At 34.7% G+C, this 20,303-nt stretch overlaps 1 protein-coding gene across 1 annotated transcript in view; it reads right to left on the bottom strand.

The window, feature by feature from the left end:
* Fmo-1 (Flavin-containing monooxygenase 1) overlaps positions 1 to 12,229 on the bottom strand; it is a 19,943-nt gene extending 7,714 nt beyond the window's left edge. Inside the window, exons 1-4 of the mRNA XM_089698501.1 lie at positions 12,128 to 12,229; positions 6,535 to 6,732; positions 4,027 to 4,165; positions 1 to 162 (exon numbers count right to left, since the gene is read on the bottom strand). The exon at positions 1 to 162 is cut by the window's left edge and continues 22 nt beyond it. Of these exons, the coding sequence (XP_089554627.1) occupies positions 1 to 162; positions 4,027 to 4,165; positions 6,535 to 6,731 (498 nt within the window). The 5' untranslated portion in view covers position 6,732; positions 12,128 to 12,229. The remainder of the gene's footprint in view (positions 163 to 4,026; positions 4,166 to 6,534; positions 6,733 to 12,127) is intronic.
* Between the last annotated feature and the right edge of the window lie 8,074 nt (positions 12,230 to 20,303).

Raw genomic sequence — 20,303 nt, forward strand, 5'->3', positions numbered from 1 at the left:
GATATTAGGAATGAACGGCGTATTATAATGGCCATTGCATATGAATACATAGTCATACTCTTTTGTGACTGAAACTGAGGTGGTCAGATCTTTGTAGGTGACGTCCCAGAGTTCGCCCGAAGGTCCAGCCTTGGGCTTCACTTGTTGAACGTGCTGTTTGAACTGAAATCATTGTTTTATTAGAGTGAATTTTTTTTAAACGAATCATCAAGTAAAATTAGTTATTTGCGTCGAAGTAGTTAGTATGGTAGGTAGGGTAAGGTTGTAAAAAATTTTCTCATAAAGTATGTCAATTTTCATAACATCTCTGTTTTTTACATATATATAAAGCTACACTACCACTCACTCACTCACTGACTGACTGACATCGCTTTTCTCGGAAACTACGTGGAAAGTGGGGGGGATTTTAACGTGATCGTGTAGAGGTGCGCCGAGTGACCAGAGGAAAAATATAGCGATCTCGATCATCTTCGAATACCGAGTGGACCCCTGGAGGTGCGCGAAAACGGTGCCACCTGGAGGGGGGGTGTCTGAACAAAAAATGCTCGGAACTGGTGGCGATTACCAGGGGTGGTGGAAAAATGGGGATTTTCGCGAAAACAAGATGGCCGCCGTACTTTTCCAAAATCGCCGTTTATGAATCCTTACGTCTCAAATTTGGCACACGTGCTCTGTTCGAGCCGGCGAATCGATCGGTGCCCCGTTCGAGTGGCTCCGGGCCCCCGTTTCCGACTTCCATACAACATAAAATCCAACGGCCCGCGGAAACGGTGCGAGTTGGGTGGGGGGTGTCGGAACTAAAAATGATCACCACCCTGGGACGCTACCAGGGAGCCATAGTGGGTCGCTCAATTTTGGAATTTTTCCATTTTTGGCGCAAACATAAAAACGTAAATTTAGACGAGGTGACGCATCGCAGAAACACACTCACACCACGTTCGTACTCGCCCAGCTCCCAGGATATCCAGAAAAATCCGATATCTTGAACTTTCTCACAGCCCGCGGAGACGGTCAACGGCCCGCGCAAACGGTAGCAGCTACATCTGGGGTGCTCAAACTAAATGTGTAGTAGACCTCGAGCAATTACCACAGATAGTGAAAAAAATTCAAAATGGCGGAAAAAATGGCCGCCGCCATACAAATGCTAAAATGGCCATCGCTGGTCCGATCGCGCTGAAAATTGGCACAGGGGCTTTAATCGAGCCGCATATTAAGTTGGCATACTCATAATCGAGTTTTCACTGCTGGTTTCCGAGTTTCATACAACGCGAAATTCGACGGCTCTCCGAAACGGCGCAAGATAGGTGGGGGGTGTAGAACTAAAAAATGATCAGAAACATGGGGCGCTACCAGGGCAATCGAGAAATTTCAAGTTGGACGAAATTTTTTTTTCAAAAATGGCCAATTTTTCAAAGCAAGATGGTGGCGCCGGTTACTTTACGATCGGTCTGAAAATTGATTTCTGTGCTCTAATCGGCCAGATTTACAAAACTGCATACTCAGAATTTCTCTCCGACCCTCGGTTTCCATTTTCCATACATCACGAAATTCAACGGCTCTCTGAACCGGTGCCAGGTAGGTCGGGGTCGCCGAAATAAAAAATGCTTCAAAACCTGGTCCGCTTCCAGGCATATAAAAATTTTTGGTAAAAAGCGAATTTTTTTTTCGAAAATTTTGTATGGAAATTTCCATAGTAGGAAGGAATATAGCAACGGAAAAAGATGGCACCGCACCGCGCAACCTCGAAGGTCAACAGCCTCCCGGAGTAGAAAATATTTATTAACTTTTGAACTACCGCACGAGCCAAGCGAGCGAAGCGAGCGAATAGCGGCAGCGGCTGGCGTAAATATTCAAATAGGTAGCGAGGAGCGAAGCGACGAGCGAGTTAGGTTAACTTTTGAACTACCGCACTAGCCAAGCGAGCGAAGCGAGCAAGTCACGTCAGCGGCCGGCGTAAACATTCAAAGAAGTAGCGAGGAGCGAAGCGACGAGCGAGTTAGGTTAACTTTTGAACTACTGCACTAGCCAAGCGAGCGAAGCGAGCAAGTCACGTCAGCGGCCTGCGTTAATATTCAAAGAAGTAGCGAGGAGCGAAGCGACGAGCGAGTTAGGTTAACTTTTGAACTACTGCACTAGCCAAGCGAGCGAAGCGAGCAAGTCACGTCAGCGGCCTGCGTTAATATTCAAAGAAGTAGCGAGGAGCGAAGCGACGAGCGAGTTAGGTTACTTTTGAACTACCGCAATAGCCCGGCGTAAATATTCAAAGAAGTAGCGAGGAGCGAAGCGACGAGCCAGTTAGGTTAACTTTTGAACTACTGCATTAGCCAAGCGAGCGAAGCGAGCAAGTCACGTCAGCGGCCGGCGTAAATACTCAAAGAAGTAGCGAGGAGCGAAGTGACGAGCGAGTTAGGTTACTTTTGAACTACCGCACTAGCCAAGCGAGCGAAGCGAGCAAGTCACGTCAGCGGCCGGCGTAAATATTCAAATAGGTAGCGAGGAGCGAAGCGACGAGCGTGTTAAGTAAACTCTTTAACAGTTTATTATGAAAAGTCACTGCCCACTATCGATTAGACACCTCAAAATGATGAAATTCGGGGATCACGTTTCAAGAATTTAACCAATATTTGAATAAGTAATTTATAAACAGTTTCGACTGACTGTAGAATCGCTGTTAGCAGATGTAACAAATGGACAGGAAATTCAAATGCATTTTCAAATGACTGAAGATTTCTGCCCTGGGATGAGCCGCGAGCTGCTTGCAGCTCGCGCATCACGCACCCTCGAAGGTAGACAGCCCTCCGGAATAGAAAATATTTGAATGGGAAATTTATAAGCACTTCCGATTGACTGTGGAATCGCTGTTAGCAGATATTAACAAATTGACGGAGAATTTTTATGCATTTTCAACTGACTGAAGATTTCTGCCCTGGGATGCTTCGCGGGCTGCTTGCAGCCCGCGCACCACGCACCCTCGAAGGTGGGCAGCCTCCCGAAGTGGAAAATACTTGAATGGAGAATTTATAAGCATTACCGACTGACTGTAGAATCGCTGTTAGCAGATGTAACAAATGGACAGGAAATTCGAATGCATTTTCAAATGACTTTCCTATTGCTTCAACCCAGAGGCAAAAGAGGCTCGCGGGCTGCTTGCAGCCCGCGCACCACCTACCCTCGAAGGTCGACAGCATTTCAAAATAGAAAATATTTGAATTGGGAATTTATAAGCACTTCCGATTGACTGTGGAATCGCTGTTGGCAAATAATAACAAATTGACGGGGGATTTTGATGCATTTTCAAATGACTGCCCTATTGCTTCAACCCAGGGGCAAAAGGGGCTCGCGGGCTGCTTGCAGCCCGCGCACAACGCACCAGCTAGTCTCATTATATGAATGATATTTTGAGAATTTTTATTTATTTTGTATTGCTCTGGTGCCTAATGTAGTAACCACTATCGAGCTTTTTTACACGATTAGTTTTTTAAAACATAAATTGCCTTTTTAACGACAAAGGGGATGATTATTATGAGAAATAATTGCGTAATTTGCATTAGAATTTAAAAATTACGGCCCAGACATATCACTAGATTAATCTATACTTCTATACTAATATTATAAAGCTGAAGAGTTTGTTTGTTTGAACGCGCTTATCTCTTTTTTTTTGACGTGACAACGTCTTATAATTCGATAGAGCCGGCTGCATGCACGAAAAAACATGACTCATGCGGCGTTACCTCGCTCTGAGGTGTTCCATGTAAGGCTTGAAGTGCAAGCGAGAGCGCGGAACGAGCGACAAAGAAGCACAATCGGACGTTGTCACGTTCAACTATCGTCAGTAAACCGACTTTACAGACAACCAATTTTTTTCTTCATTCTTTCGGTTTTAGATAGCCCATTTATCGAGGAAGGCTAAAGGCTATCATCACGCTAAGACCACCAGGAGCTGAGCCACGCGGGTGAAACCGTGGAGCTCAGCTGGTCATAAAATAAACTGACTAACTATCGAAGATTTTAATTACTACAACTTACTTTAATATGTTCCGTAACACCATGTTTATCCGAATACAGTTGTAGGAAGGCCAGCATGTCTTTAGCAGGTAAATATGATTTATCACTCTCTGGTATGGGGAAGTCTGGGAATCCCATGATTTCCTTGGGAAGGTTCGTTCTGAAAAAAAATTTCGGAATCAAACTGTGTGCTGAAAAAAGCTCGTCAACAGTTGGGCGAACACATCTTTTAAAGATCATGGGTTTCATGGATATGCAGATTAGGAAACTAAGCCCCTGCGATGAAATTTTGACGTAAGCACTGTTAAAGCTATAGGGCTGTTACCTTTTTGATATTATTTTAACCGACTTCAAAAATAAAGGAGGAGGTTATCAATTCGGCCTGTATATTTCTGTTTGCTTTTTTTTCACAGTCGATTTTGTGGTCATTTTGAGATTAAAACTCGTTAAAATACAAAAATGGTGTAGCCTAAATATGAATTTACAAGAACAAACAATCCGAATTAATACACCTTGTTAAAGTAAATACGTTTTTATCAGTGCTACTAGCGGTCCGCCCCGGCTTCGCCCGTGGTACCTACCTACATGTTTAAACTATCCTATCTCTCAAGTTGGATCGAACTGCACATGGTGTGCGAATTTTATTATCCATTCCATCCATATCCAGTCCATTGAGGACAAACATTGTGACACGAGATTTATATATATATATATATATATATATATATATATATATATATATATATTAAGATAAGATATTTCGAAATCTTGTTTTGTTATGGACGCCGAAGGTTATTTAATGTACCTAAATTATTTATAATGCTAAATATTTTTATTATACATATATTCAATAATTATTTTAAACCAGAAATTACAATATTTGTATGTAGGTATACCTACTAAATTATTTTTGAAACGATAAATTAAATTAAATTACAAAACACAAAATATGCAAAAATAAATTAAAATTATTATCTAAACGAGCGTAGAACCTCCACCTTTTTGTTTTAGGATGAAAAAGAAAATAGTTTGACAGGCTAATAGTGCTTGACAAATTGGTGACTTCACGTATCGATAAAAATACAATAATTATAATATCTATCTTTTATGTATTTATTGTTTTAACATTTTGGTGAAATATATTATTTCAGTTTAATTTGAACACGTGCAAGCTTGTAAATAAGTTAATTTCGGCGATCATTTTAAAAATGCCACGTACTAATTGCGCAATATTCGGCTGCTTGAATTCAACTATACCAATTATACCACCAGATGATTTTGTTCAATATGTCGAGAAGATGGATAACATTTTCGTTGCTGCTTTGAGAGAACACATAAACTGTAAAGTGGCTGAATAAATTTACAACGAATTAAACATAAGTTACTTAAAAAAACTGTTCATAAGATTGAGAATATTTTACACCTTAAAATTTAACAATAAATTCCGAATTAGTCGTAGTAGACGAAAGTATTTTTCAGTAAATAATTTGTAATTTTTTTTTCGAATAAAGGCATATTTATGTGATGGTTATTTTAATATCTAATATCTATACATATAATAAAATCGTAGGAAAGTCAAAACTGTAGATTGAATATTTTTTTTAAAGAATACTTACAATAGATACCGAAACCAAAAATATAGCTAGGCTACAAACTGAAACAATCGATATTTATTTAACGTGAAGTCATTGACATCACTTTTCTATACTATGTATCTTTGTCATTCAAAATCTGTGGATGTGTCACCCGCTACTATCGATCCCCCTCAATACCCTCGTAAACACGCTTGATGGGGGGGGGAGCCATTTCGAACATTTTGTATGAAGTTTCCTTACTGTATGTATCTGTATATTGTGGTTTCAATATAATTTTAAATGGCAGGCAAATACAAATTAGAATAATTTGTTTTATTACTTTTATTTCAGAACAAATGCTTTCATTCCAGAAAAAAAAAACTAATTTAGAATGTAGTTTTTTTGTTTGTTTTATCCTTTGAAATTAAAACATCCGATACTACGCCACACGGACGTCAGCATCAATTAGGAGTTAGTTACAGACATTTCTCGAAGATGTGATCGATAGATGTCGGTCGGCTTATGTTGCCCTGATACCCTGTGACCCGGCTGCCGGTTACGTGCCACAAACAGCTGATAATAGTTATTTGTATGGATTACAGCAAAATCCGTTTGTTTCCATAATATGATGTAAACGGATATGTTATGAATGGAACAACAATGTTGAAATCAGACAAAACTAGACATCGATAACAAACGTAATTAGACTAATAAAAACAACTTCATTGTGTTTTTCCAGCTTTTGTTTTTAATAAATATTTTCCTAGTTGCCTTAAAAAATAAATTTCATTCATTCTAGGCTCTAGGTCACCGATGCTCAAACATTTTCGATTACATCACCTAAAAAACTACTTTTAATTAAAAGCATACTTTTTAAAAGCTACTTAAAAATAATGGGTTTATAGGTTTATAGCACTTGATATACCAGTACATCAGAACTATCAAGGAGGCTCACCTCAAGCTCTTATACATGCTGGTATGAATGGGCAGGCCGAAGTCATCATAACCCACGTTCTCTGTGTACACCCAGGTGCCTCCCAACTGCCCAGATTGTTCCAGAACATCGACCTGCGATACACACGGCGCTTCCAGAAGATGACGAGCCGCGCAAAGACCAGCCGCGCCAGCGCCGACTACGCATACACGAGACATTCTGGAAATAATTATAAAATTTATCAAAATTTTTCTTGTAAAACGCCGCAATTGGAAAGCTCTTTCCTCACCAAAGTTTGTTTTTGGTGTCTAATTCAAGACGCTATGGAGCGACTCCATGATATGATTTTTGTGTTCGGAGATAGTATAATAGTATACGAGATATAGATACGAAGAACTAAGGTCTAAGGTTACTTTTTACCGAGGTGAAAATCTGATTTCCATGAAAATTAATCCTTTTAAAACGCCTCCGAAGCTGCGGACGGAAAGATAATTTTTTTTTTCTAAATATAAAGGAAAATCGTTATACAGGTACTTAGGTATATCAACTGTAGGTATATTTTTTTCTATTACTATTCATTCAAATTCTAAAGATAAAGTCATTTGGCCATAGAGCCCGAGTCAATGATCTTATTAGAGATACTCCTATCGCCAGTTCAAATATTACGGTTCAACGGGATCAAGAAATTTGTAAAGTTATATTGTACCTACATAAATATGTATATCACATTAATTTAACTTGCAAAAGTCTGTCCGTGTATTTGTACCTTCTGTTCTGAAAGTAGTCGAAGGGTATTTTTTCGTAGAACCATAAAGAGATTTAGAAAACTTAATATACTGAAGTGGGAAACTTTCTTCTTTTAAAAGTTTTGGTCAAATATCTCCTTGTTTGCTGTCATTTACTTTTTAGTACCTACTATATACCTAGTATGGCGCGGCTGAATATTTTATCTCCATGGGAATTGGATTAATTAAACGGGCAAAAATCTAGTATACAGGGTGTCCCAAAAAGTATGGATGAACTGAAGCCAGGAGGTAGAGGACCTAGAGGGCTATCCGAATCACCCCCATGTATGTTATGCGATTTTTCGTAGTTTCGGAGTTATGACTCTTTTTTCAATTTTTCACTTATCGCCGAGTACGATGAGATTTTGACTCATGGTGACGTCAATTATTGCGGTAGATGCTTGATTTTTTTTGTGTGCTAAGCTGAAAGATAGGCCAATTCAGTATGGTAACATTTACTGTCGTAAGATCTTTGAATGGAATAAAAAAAAGAATTAAATGCCAAGAAAGATAAAATCACCCAGTAAGTTCACAACTTCAAGGGCCCGTAAAAAAATAAAATCACATAAAAAAAGTTTTCCGTTTGGCTTTTAAAAACTTGCTCTATCCATCAGGTAGCTACCTTAAAAATTTAATTTTATTATTCAGAAGGCTTCAATCGAAAAATTGAAATCTAAATGTGGTAAGTGCAAAAATTTAATTAACATGATGATTAATAAAAACAAATTAAAACCATTTACAAGGTGTTTAATTACCAGAAATTTTTAAAATAACCCCGCTGTTGGTCAATGCAAGTGCGACATCACCGTAAAAAGTGGTATTTTAAAATGTCTGAATGCCCTTTTATCATTTTTAATGGTTTCTTTTGCTACTATGAATTTCGGGGTTATTTCGTCCAAATTGTGGCTTTCTCTCGTTTTTGTAGTATTCCCTCGGAAAAAAATCAATGGGATTTATGTCTGGGGACCGTGTAGGCCAGGCTAAAGAGCAAAGATACCCTGAAAGATGGATTGGTCGTTGCAGCCTGCGCATGCGTCGGTGACACCTGCCTTAAAGCCTGGCCTACACGGTCCCCAGACATAAATCCCATTGATTGTTTTCCGAGGGAATACTACAAAAACGAGAGAAAGCCACAATTTGGACGAAATAACCCCGAAATTCATAGTAGCAAAAGAAACCATTAAAAATGATAAAAGGGCATTCAGACATTTTAAAATACCACTTTTTACGGTGATGTCGCACTTGCATTGACCAACAGCGGGGTTATTTTAAAAATTTCTGGTAATTAAACACCTTGTAAATGGTTTTAATTTGTTTTTATTAATCATCATGTTAATTAAATTTTTGCACTTACCACATTTAGATTTCAATTTTTCGATTGAAGCCTTCTGAATAATAAAATTAAATTTTTAAGGTAGCTACCTGATGGATAGAGCAAGTTTTTAAAAGCCAAACGGAAAACTTTTTTTATGTGATTTTATTTTTTTACGGGCCCTTGAAGTTGTGAACTTACTGGGTGATTTTATCTTTCTTGGCATTTAATTCTTTTTTTTATTCCATTCAAAGATCTTACGACAGTAAATGTTACCATACTGAATTGGCCTATCTTTCAGCTTAGCACACAAAAAAAATCAAGCATCTACCGCAATAATTGACGTCACCATGAGTCAAAATCTCATCGTACTCGGCGATAAGTGAAAAATTGAAAAAAGAATCATAACTCCGAAACTACGAAAAATCGCATAACATACATGGGGGTGATTTGGATAGCCCTCTAGGTCCTCTACCTCCTGGCTTCAGTTCATCCATACTTTTTGGGACACCCTGTATGTATAGAATATAGATACCATCATATAGTGTTGCTAAGATTAGATCACATTGCACATTTAATTAAATTATAAGTTATTACATATACAGAGATGAACTTTCTTGTCACCTTAATCTTTAATACTATTGATCTACGTGACTGTAAATCATTGATGCTCAAAGTGTATCCGGCCGAGGTATAATTGAAAAAAAAAGAATAGAAAAAAATCAATCCCGATGCTGAATTTAACGCACGAATACGCCATTGTTAAAAAAATAACTTATTTTATGTTAGTTCATGTGTGGTTTTTTGGAAAAATATATATATTTCACTAAAATTACTTAAAAATGAAATTCATGAACTTTAAATAAATGTTATTGAAATAAATTTCTATTTATGTACTTATCATTAGATATCAATCTTATTACTTTCAATTTATTGATTTTAAACTTTAAACTTTCTTATTGAGAAAAATGCTTAAAGAAGTTAATATATTGGGTATGGCAGAGATGACGTGATATGGCAGAGATGTGCATAAAAATACTACAGATTTTATACCGCATTGTTTGCAGAGAATTAAGTATCTATCAGTGATTATGCAATTTTATTAAGCTTATTTTATCTACTTACAAAAGTATAATTTCTATAAATTATATTTTGTATAATTTTTATAATACTAAAAGAAGAAGAGTTTGTTTGTTTGAACGCGCTAATCTCAGGAACTACTGGTCCGATTGGAAAAATTCTTAGGGTGCTAGATAGCCCTTTTAATCGAGGAAGACTATAGACTATATATCATCACGCTAAGACCAACAGGAGCGGAGCCACGTGGGTGAAACCGCGGAGCGCAGCTAGTGCTTAATAAAATTGGTTGATAAGAAGATATAGATAATTTTTTAAAGTAAATCATGAAACACAGGTTGTAAACAAGTGCCTTTAAATACGTTTGAGAATTTTGAGACCCAAAATTTTTGGATAATTCCCAAATATTTTAGCTTTACTTCAATAAAACCCTTCACTTGCGTTTGAAAAAGTTTTTATAATCAAACGGTATTATATAGAGGCCAGCTAATGTGAAGGAAAACATTTAAATGATAATATGCAATTTATGGATTTTGTAGTAAGGCCGCTAATAGTCTGTAATCGCATACATTAAAATAGTGAAGTAATATGGAAAATTGTCGCAAGAGACTAAAGTAATTGGCGACTAGCTTAAATCAAAATTATAATTTAACTAGCGACCCGCCCCGGCTTCGCACGGGTGCAATGCTGATACTAAATACACTACAGAAAAACTGTGAACGTTGTATATAAAAATTAAAAACATAGCGTCCCGCTCCGGCTTCGCACGGGTATAAAATAGATAGCCGGGCGGCCGGCCTGTAGCGCTGCAGCAAACGCTACGTCCCGCAATTTTTAAATCTGTAATATCTTCGAAAATATTCACTTAAATCATACGGTGTAAAGCGCCATATAGATCTATATTAAATGAACAATGTATTCAAGGTATTTAATTCGTTAAGGATTAATGCTGTATTGGTTAAAATCGCTTCGAAAATTAGCCATTATTTGTCGTAAAAAGTAAATGACAAAAAAACGTTATTGTGGGTTATCCATAAGAGATAGACATATACTATCGCGGACTTTTCTGTAGACCTTTTCAATGTGTATAATACTTAGTACATTATTTTGATAAAACTCGTAGGGTTCAGCCTGCGTTTGCAATGTAAGCGGATTTTTTACGACATCACATTAGAGACCTCAAAAATAACAGTACTTCTCCACTATTTAATGGATGTTATTATACATATAAACCTTCCTCTTGAATCACTCTATCTATTAAAAAAAACCGCATCAAAATTCGTTGCGTAGTTTCAAAGATTTAAGCGTACAAAGGGACATAGGGACATAGGGACATAGGGACAGGGAAAGCGACTTTGTTTTATACTATGTAGTGATAGTGATTTACCTGAGTACCTGTTGACCTGTATAGATCAGTTAACCGGTAATATCACTAAGATATAATTATCTAAAAAAATGCGGCTCGAAATGAGAGCAGATTACGAAATAATTATTATAATTAAGTTTATCTGCACTTTTTTACATTGCCATTACTCCAATCGATGAGAGTAAATATTGTGAGATCTCAATAAGAAAAGTTTGATGACCTATGACATGTGACCCGTATTTAACCGGTGTGGTGGATTATATAATTGAAAATATATTCTTTTAATTATATTATAAAGGCGAAGTCCCGTGTCCCCAAGTGGGGTAAGGGGCAGATGCATTATCCATACATCTGTTTCACTGATCGATTTTGCTTTAGGGACAAGTAGGTGATCAGCCTTCTGTGTCCTGCCAGACTGAGACATTTTTTTTATTCGTCTCCACCGGGAATCGAACCCAGGACCCGGCACGCGTCAATCACTGTACCAAGGAGGCGGTCGATAATTATATTATACTGATTAATAAATATAGGTAATAACGCAAATAAAATGCAGGCGAACCGCATTCATTCAGAGGATCGTAAACATCTGGGTCTTAACAATTATTAAAATGGGTAGCTTTACTTATTTAAAAAAATTGCAAGAAAAAAAAATCAAATTAAATTAGTGTTGGTTAGCAATCATAGGTATTCGCTTCGGTACCAATCTTTTAATAATTTAACTCCGTAACAATTATTTTATTCGAAAAAATAATTTGAGTTTAAAAAAGTATAAAACTAAAATTAAATAATTCCATTCATTTAACTCAGTTAAAACTTAAAAAAAGAATATAATGATCGATTACGAATTGCATTTTTTTTTTGTAAACCATGATTGTATAATAAAGGTAATTAATTCTATATGACCCTCCCAAAATACGACTTTTTCATTCACAAGAAAATGTATCTAATTTAAAATAAATCGCCATAAACATTAATTTACCCTCTATTCAAGAAATGATTAATTTTAGTTATAATATCATAACACTAATACGATTTAACTTACACATACTGTTAACACTTATTAAAAAAACATACCTATTAAATTTAATTCCAACGAGACAGATTAAAAATCACTGCACTATGCACTTTATAACAGACGTGTTAGGTCGTCGAGTTTCCGTATATGAATGACGAAACCGCACGCGGTACATTTAGTTTTATGCCCTCAATTAATATTGTTTGCTCAAGAGGTTTGAAAAGCTTTGAGATATAAATTAAAAAAAAAAAAATAGAGATGAAAATATATGGATATTTGTAGAAATTTCATGTATGTAACTACTAGGATAACATGATTTTGAAATAAAGATTATTAGCAAAAAATATTTGTGCATAAAAAAAAAGTCGAATGCCGCATTGAGAACCACTTTCTTTTTAGAAGCTTCGAGAATATAAAATTAAAATAAATTCATTTTCCACATCAGTAAAAATTGTAACTTTATGTATGTTTTATTGTTATATCGTTAAAATATTATCATATCATAATTAGGGTAGGTACCTATATAAAAAAATCTCATTTAATTCATTGTTCCTGAAAGAGAATTAATTGAAAATTGTAAACATACAATATTTTGTTTTCTTACATGATCGAGGGTAATTTATCCAACTATCATGACTCATGTCCGGATAATTGTGTAAACAATAATAAAATATAATATGTTTATTAAATATTATTTATAGTTAGTACCCTTGAAAGGCTTGTGACCATGCATGAACAAGAGACGTTGAGTTCATGAAAAACAAAATTATGAATAAAAATTAAAATCGTTTCTAATTTTCAGGAATTTTTTTTAGCTGAACTATGCTTTAGTTTATACTAGCTTTACACCCGCGGCTTCGCCCGCTTTGTCGAATACCTAATATTATACTAAAACCTTCCTCTTGAATCACTCTGTCTATTACAAAATACCGCATCAAAATCCGTTGCGTACAGTTTTAAAGATTAAGCAAACTACTATGTCCCTACAGAAAAAGTGACTTTGTTTTATACTATGTAGTGATGATAGAGTAGTTAGTTACTTTATCTTTTATCTTAGTCTTTTCCTTTAAAAAATACTTGATTAACCTCTGACCTTCCACCTTGATAAAAATGCTGCATGTAATTTTTACAACTGTTTACAATTTCTTCATATCAATTCAATAACCAAAGTGCAACCATATTTCAATCAAGGCCATTTCAGTTCAATTAAAAAATATTAAACACGTTGGTATCATGTGATTGATTAATTATTACGAATTGTTATTTTATTTTATTGAAAATTATAAAATAACAAAGTAACTAGTGTGAATTATATACAATGTACTAACTACTAAGATATCATGAGTAATTAAGTAGTCGCAAGTGCATCTATTGTATGATGTATCGTATGTATGGTGAGCTAAAGATGGTGAGAGTACCTAACTACTACGAAAATGATTAACTATTAGATAATCTAGTCTGATATTATGATCGCCTAGTACAAAGTGTACTAATAAATACTAGGAGTAAACTTATGTCGAAACCAGATGCATGTTGCAAATGCAAATTAAATGCTGAGCTTGTACTACCATATAAATAATAAGCATAATATAGATACCATTTTCTGAGGTTTCCACAACAAATATGGTCGTGGAAATGAACATGACCTTTCAATTCTACGAATAAATGGTTTACATGGAACAGGAACGAATAGTGCCAAGATTTTTCTTGAATATCTATGAATGGAAAAATGACGTTAAATTGTTTACGTCTGCTGCTTTAAATCTTATCAAATTGGAAACAATGTTGCGGATGAATTTATTTCTTGGCAGATCGATTGAACTCTGGTAATATATTAAAATTAAATCAAATCGTTTGACCCACGTCAATATAATTAACTACACAATTTCACCTATGCCAGTATACCGTACAGTAAGTGTAATAATTAAACAATTTATTTACATATATGTATATTAAAATTTGTACAATAATAACTTTTATGATTACATTTTTCACACTTTTACATAAATCATTTTGATCATATTGACTTGGCTGTATAGACAAGAACCCATGCCAAAGCATGCAGGTAATTTAAAAAAAATGCTTGGCGGGCGTTATTGGCGGGAATATTGCCCAAGCGGCTTGCAGGGCGCGGGAACTAGGACGTAGTTACAAACTTTTTGAAACGACTTTTTCATAGGTTACATCTATTGCAAATTGTCACGTGCGTTAGCACTGTATAGTATATGGTGACATGGTGACTGTAGTAACTAGTAGGTATAGACTATAGCGTGTCATTGACCTATTCGTTAAATCTGACTTTTTGTAAACATACGATAATGTTTAAAGTTTAAATGATAATTAAGATATTTGTTTACTATTACGAATTAGATAAATTATGTGTGAATGATAATTTTTTAATTCATATCATTTTATTAACTTCTTGTCTAAGCTGTGACAAAATATTTCTAAAGGTGTTTTCTTATTTTTTGTTATTTTCAGTTCATTTAAATGTATATGTATTAAATACTCAATTTAATGTTTGCAATTTTGGATTAAAAATATAAAATAACATTTCACATATTCCCAATCTACGAGAAATGCTGAAGTAAAAAGTGATGTAATACAAACATAAACTTACACGGCTAGACAAGGACGGCTGCAAAATATTTTGCTCGATATTTTGTATCTCTCTCGCTCGGAAGCTAGCTATGTTATATTAGAAAACTAGCGACCCGCCCCGGCTTCGCACGGGTGCAATGCTGATACTAAATACACTACAGAAAAATTGTGAACGTTGTATAGGTATAAAAATATAGCGGCCCGCTCCGGCATCGCACGGGTATAAAATACATAGCCGGGCGGCCGCAAACGCTACGTCCCGCAATTTTTAAATCTGTAATATCTTCGAAAATATTCACTTAAATCATACGGTGTAAAGGGCCATATAGATCTATATTAAATGAACAATGTATCCATGGTATTTAATTGGTTAAGGATTAATGCTGTATTGGTTAAAATCGCTTCGAAAATTAGCCATTATTTGTCGTAAAAAGTAAATGACAAAAAAAAGTTATTGTGGGTTATCCATAAGAGATAGACATATACCATCGCGGACTTTTCTGTAGACCTTTTCAATGTGTATAATACTTAGTACATTATTTTGATAAAACTCGTAGGGTTCAGCCTGCGTTTGCAATGTAAGCGGAATAAATGTAATTTTTTACGACATCACATTAGAAACCTCAAAAATAACAGTACTTCTCCACTACTTAATGGATCTTATTATACATATAAACCTTCCTCTTGAATCACTCTATCTATTAAAAAAAACCGCATCAAAATCCGTTGCGTAGTTTCAAAGATTTAAGCGTACAAAGGGACATAGGGACATAGGGACATAGGGACAGGGAAAGCGACTTTGTTTTATACTATGTAGTGAAGTTGCATCATGCAGAGGTTATTCAAAGCATCAGTATTTAATAAAATGCATTTTTTAGAAATACCTACATAACTTATTCACGTAAAATTTGTAGTCTTTGTGACAGCCCTAATATAATTATTATACCTAGTAAGTTGAAAATTTAAATACTAGGTAGGCCACTATACCGTAGATACTAGATAATATACTAGGCCACTATAAAGTGCCTAAGCTCTAATTATAACTTTAGATATCTGATTGCAAAACTCTCTTCATAATGCTTCCTGCTGAAGCCGCCAAGGAAGAAAAGAAGGAAGAAACCGAGGAATCTGACGATGACATGGGCTTCAGCTTGTTTGACTAAAAAGCTTTATTTTCAAAGCTTTTATTCTATAAAGCTTCACAAAGCTTAGGCATAAGGAAAAAATATTTTTTTTTTATAAAAAATGTTATAAAAAAAAAATTTCCTCAAGCTCTATAAATATGGAGCTTGAGAGATTAAGTCAAAACAAATAGACAGACTATTTAGATACTATTACTTAGTTAGTTTTCTAAAATTCGTACAATTAAACTTTTTAATCCTAACTAAAAATGTGTCAAACAGACTCTGGAATATTTCTAGCAGATCAATATCTTGCAAGAGCCTGCATTTGAAATTCTAAAAAAAACTCTCAATTATTTAAATCTTATTTACTCTGTTACAATAACAACACACGATAAACTGAACCGGTAGAATCTGGACAGATAATTATGCATACGATTGCACTTTTATGGTTTTGATAAACTGTGTGTTATCTAGAAGACACTAATACAAAATGTGTATGTGTAAGTGAACTATGCTCGTTGCTCTTGTGGATAAAAAAATCAACATATAAATATGTAGTTACAGATACTTGATCTAACGATTGAGCTTCCTTTGCCCTCTCCTAAAAAATATGAATTCACCATTCACGCACCGACTTCCTTATCGTCTAAATTATATATCACGTAAATCACCGACCTACATAACAACAATAATATTATGCTTATTGTTGACGTTTGTTATGCTCATTGAAATAGGCCAGATCCTTATCAAGGGCTCTGACGTCAGATTTTCCAATTTCTCGATACTTCGCTTGTAAATACGTGATTTTAATATAAAAACATGGCTTCGAAGTAATTGGTGAAAACACTGTTATAAACAATAGAATAAGAAACATCCTACAAAATAATTAACAAAATAGTTAAGTAAAAAATACATCATTTGTATGAAACTACAAACTTCTAAACTTACCACACTACTTACTACTGTACTGTGGCCTGTGGGTATGTCTATTTACAATTTTATACAGGGTGTCCCAGAAGTCAACGTCAAGCCGAAATTTTCTGACCGGTAATGTTACACCAGTTATTAGAAAAATTAAAAAAAAAACATTAAATCATGTATTCTTGAAGTTATGGTAAGTATTTTTTTTTAATTCCAGAAAATGCACACCACCACCATTTACGATTTGTACAAAAGGTACACAGACATTTCATTGATCATTTTCGTGTTTTATTTTTGGAATATATTTTTCAATACCTTCCTAAAAAATAATGTACCTACATGAAGCACAGATTTGTATTAATATTTTTTTTGCAAGTTGGTGATCAGTGTTTCTTCGGCAGTATCGAATATTCTACATAATATTTTTTTTACATATTATATTATAAATAAGTAGCTAAGTTTGCCTTTCGTGGCACATCAAATCGTTGGTTTTGATGAAATTTTGAATAGTTGAAAAACCAGAAATGAAAAATTTTCAAACCATGGGACACAGCTATCGGAAAAATACCTACTACACACTCGCAATTCCAATTTACTCATTTAAAAAATATACCACGTGTTTATGAGAATCTGCAATATTTTTTATTAATTACCTACATCATCCGTCACCATTTGCTTGGCCTAGATTTCACATAGATTGTTTTAGCTTTAGCCACTGATAATATATTCTACGGTATTTTAAAAAAATGTGCTTTGATAGTTGTTTTAATGAAAAAGTAAACAGTAGGTAATCATTACATTTATTATGTGATTGTGTAATTTAATGGTGCCATTGGATGAGGCCTTAAAAATTAAATAGAGATCTCTTAATAGCTTTTCCACTAAAATAAATAGTCGTCGAGATATTATAAGTACTTAGATTTATATGGCCGTAAATGTTGTTCGTGCAGTAAGTACTATGCAGTTTAAGCGATATCTTATGAAGTTATGACAATCAAATCGAATCGAGATTTTCAATATGCATATTTAGCAATATGCATATTAGATACCTACATATAAATAACATTTTTACAATTATCTGTGTGTCTGTTCCGGCTAATCTCTGAAACGGTTGGACTTTCACTGGCAGATATGATGTAATAATAAGTTACTTACTTTATAATTCCACGAGGAAGGCGTCGCGGGTACAGCTAGTTAGAAATAAGAATACTTAGCAAGAAGGGCATCAGGCTAATTATGCAGTCATATCCACAGTCCACGTGCCATTTTGGATTCAACCGCTTACAGCCCATTCAAGGGTTATCAGTAATTAGGTTCGACACCCGTGCCGACCTACTTGTAGTTAACTCTTTCATAACTATGCCTTTATTTTGATCTTTAAAATGTCATTATTTTTTACGTGAAAAGTAGGTAGTACTTTTAGAAACTAAAGACACAATATTGAATGCGTTACCTAATAGTTGTTTATCTACAAAATCAAAATATTAACTATGTATTAGAGTTAAGACTATGAAGGTACTTAGGTCCTTTACTTATGACCCTTTTTAATGCAATTCAATCTGAATTCAATAGTTACGAACACAGTTACGAATTAAGCATAGAGTGACATCTATCGACATAACATGGTACTAAAGAAGTTTCTTTGTAAAATTTAAAGAATATTTTTTATAACAATTTTTTATACTTAGAAAATTTTTTATAAACAACATATTAAGGATTCCCATTTTTGTATTATATCTTATATATGAAATTCTCGTGTCACAATGTTAGTCTGCATACTCCTCCGAAACGGGTGGACCGATTCTCATGAAATTTTCTGTGCATATCGGGTAAGTCTGAGAATCGGCCAACATCTATTTTTCATATGTACCACGGGCGAAGCCGGGGCGGACCGCTAGTTGTAATTCTAAACTTTTAGCATTTTAGAACGAATATCAACTGTCACAGTAACTGTCAAAGTCAACTGTCGTCTGTTCGGTTGTGTCACTTTATTTGAATTGTTCCAACTTCAAGTTTCTTCCCCATTCCATTGTTTACTATTGAAATAATTATTAAATAACTATGATAGAGTAGACTCAATTCTGCATCTTGTTATCTCTTTGTTTATATAATAGTGCATATTGTACATAATTTGCAGAATGGATAACGACGATCCTACACAGCCACTTCTGGGTAAGTTTTTAATTATAACTTTTGTAGGTAAAATTAAATTTTTAGCGGGATATCAGTTTACTAGATAAAAAAAAAATTGGTGTCAAATTATTATTAAGTATGTAATGAGGTTTGTAATAATTGATGAATATACAGTTGATGCTAGTAGTTTCCACTAGATTTCTAAATCATTTAACAATGAAATAAATACATATAGATTTGTATAGAACTAGGTAAGTAGGTACTTACATTTATTATGTTACTAGCGACCCGCCCCGGCTTCGCACGGGTGCAATGCTTATACTAAATACACTACAGAAAAACTGTGAACGTTGTATATAAAAACATAGCGGCCCGCTCCGGCTTCGCACGGGTATAAAATATAATATAGCCGGGCGGCCGGCCGGTACCGCCGCAAACGCTACGTCCCGCAATTTTTAAATCTGTAATATCTTCGAAAATATTCACTTAAATCATACGATGTAAAGGGTCATATAGATCTATATTAAATGAACAATGTATTCAAGGTATTTAATTGGTTAAGGATTAATGCTGTATTGGTTAAAATCGCATCGAAAATTTGCCATTATTTGTCGTAAAAAGTAAATGACAAAAAAAAGTTATTGTGGGTTATCCATAAGAGATAGACATATACCATCGCGGACTTTTCTGTAGACCTTTTCAATGTGTATAATACTTAGTACATTATTTTGATAAAACTCGTAGGGTTCAGCCTGCGTTTGCAATGTAAGCGGAAAAAATGTAATTTTTTACGACATCACATTAGAAACCTCAAAAATAACAGTACTTCTCCACTATTAAATGGGTGCTATTATACATATAAACCTTCCTCTTGAATCACTCTATCTATTAAAAAAAACCGCATCAAAATCCGTTGCGTAGTTTCAAAGATTTAAGCGTACAAAGGGACATAGGGACATAGGGACATAGGGACAGAGAAAGCGACTTTGTTTTATACTATGTAGTGATTAGACTCAGGGACAATATTTATCGTAAAAAAATGTAGGTATACCTTTAAAAATGTAGGTAGAAGTACAACATATGAAACTAAATAATAGTGTGTCATTAGTTTGTAGGTAAGTATTTTAATTTAATATTTTACTGCACAGATGAAACATCCATGGATTACATCAATTGTAGTTATAATTAAATTTACAATGTTTGGTAAGCAAATGGTTTTAAATGCATGTGATCGAGAGTATTTGCTCCCTTATGAAAAAAAAAATCAGTATTTCCTTGTGTTTTTTCTCCGCTTATACCTCCTATTTTTTCTGTGTATTCCTAAATTATTCACACAGTGTTGCAACATATCATCTGAAATCCAATTTATCTTATTAATTACCCTGAAAGTCTGCGGCTGCCTCTTCTCTTTATAACATACTAGCTTTCTGCCAGTGGCTTCGCCCACATTGTCAAT

Source organism: Colias philodice, chromosome 8, assembly GCF_061535455.1.
Source record: "Colias philodice isolate Cphi_HAF_F1 chromosome 8, ilColPhil1 Martin Lab GWU primary, whole genome shotgun sequence".
Lineage (NCBI taxonomy): Eukaryota > Metazoa > Arthropoda > Insecta > Lepidoptera > Pieridae > Colias > Colias philodice.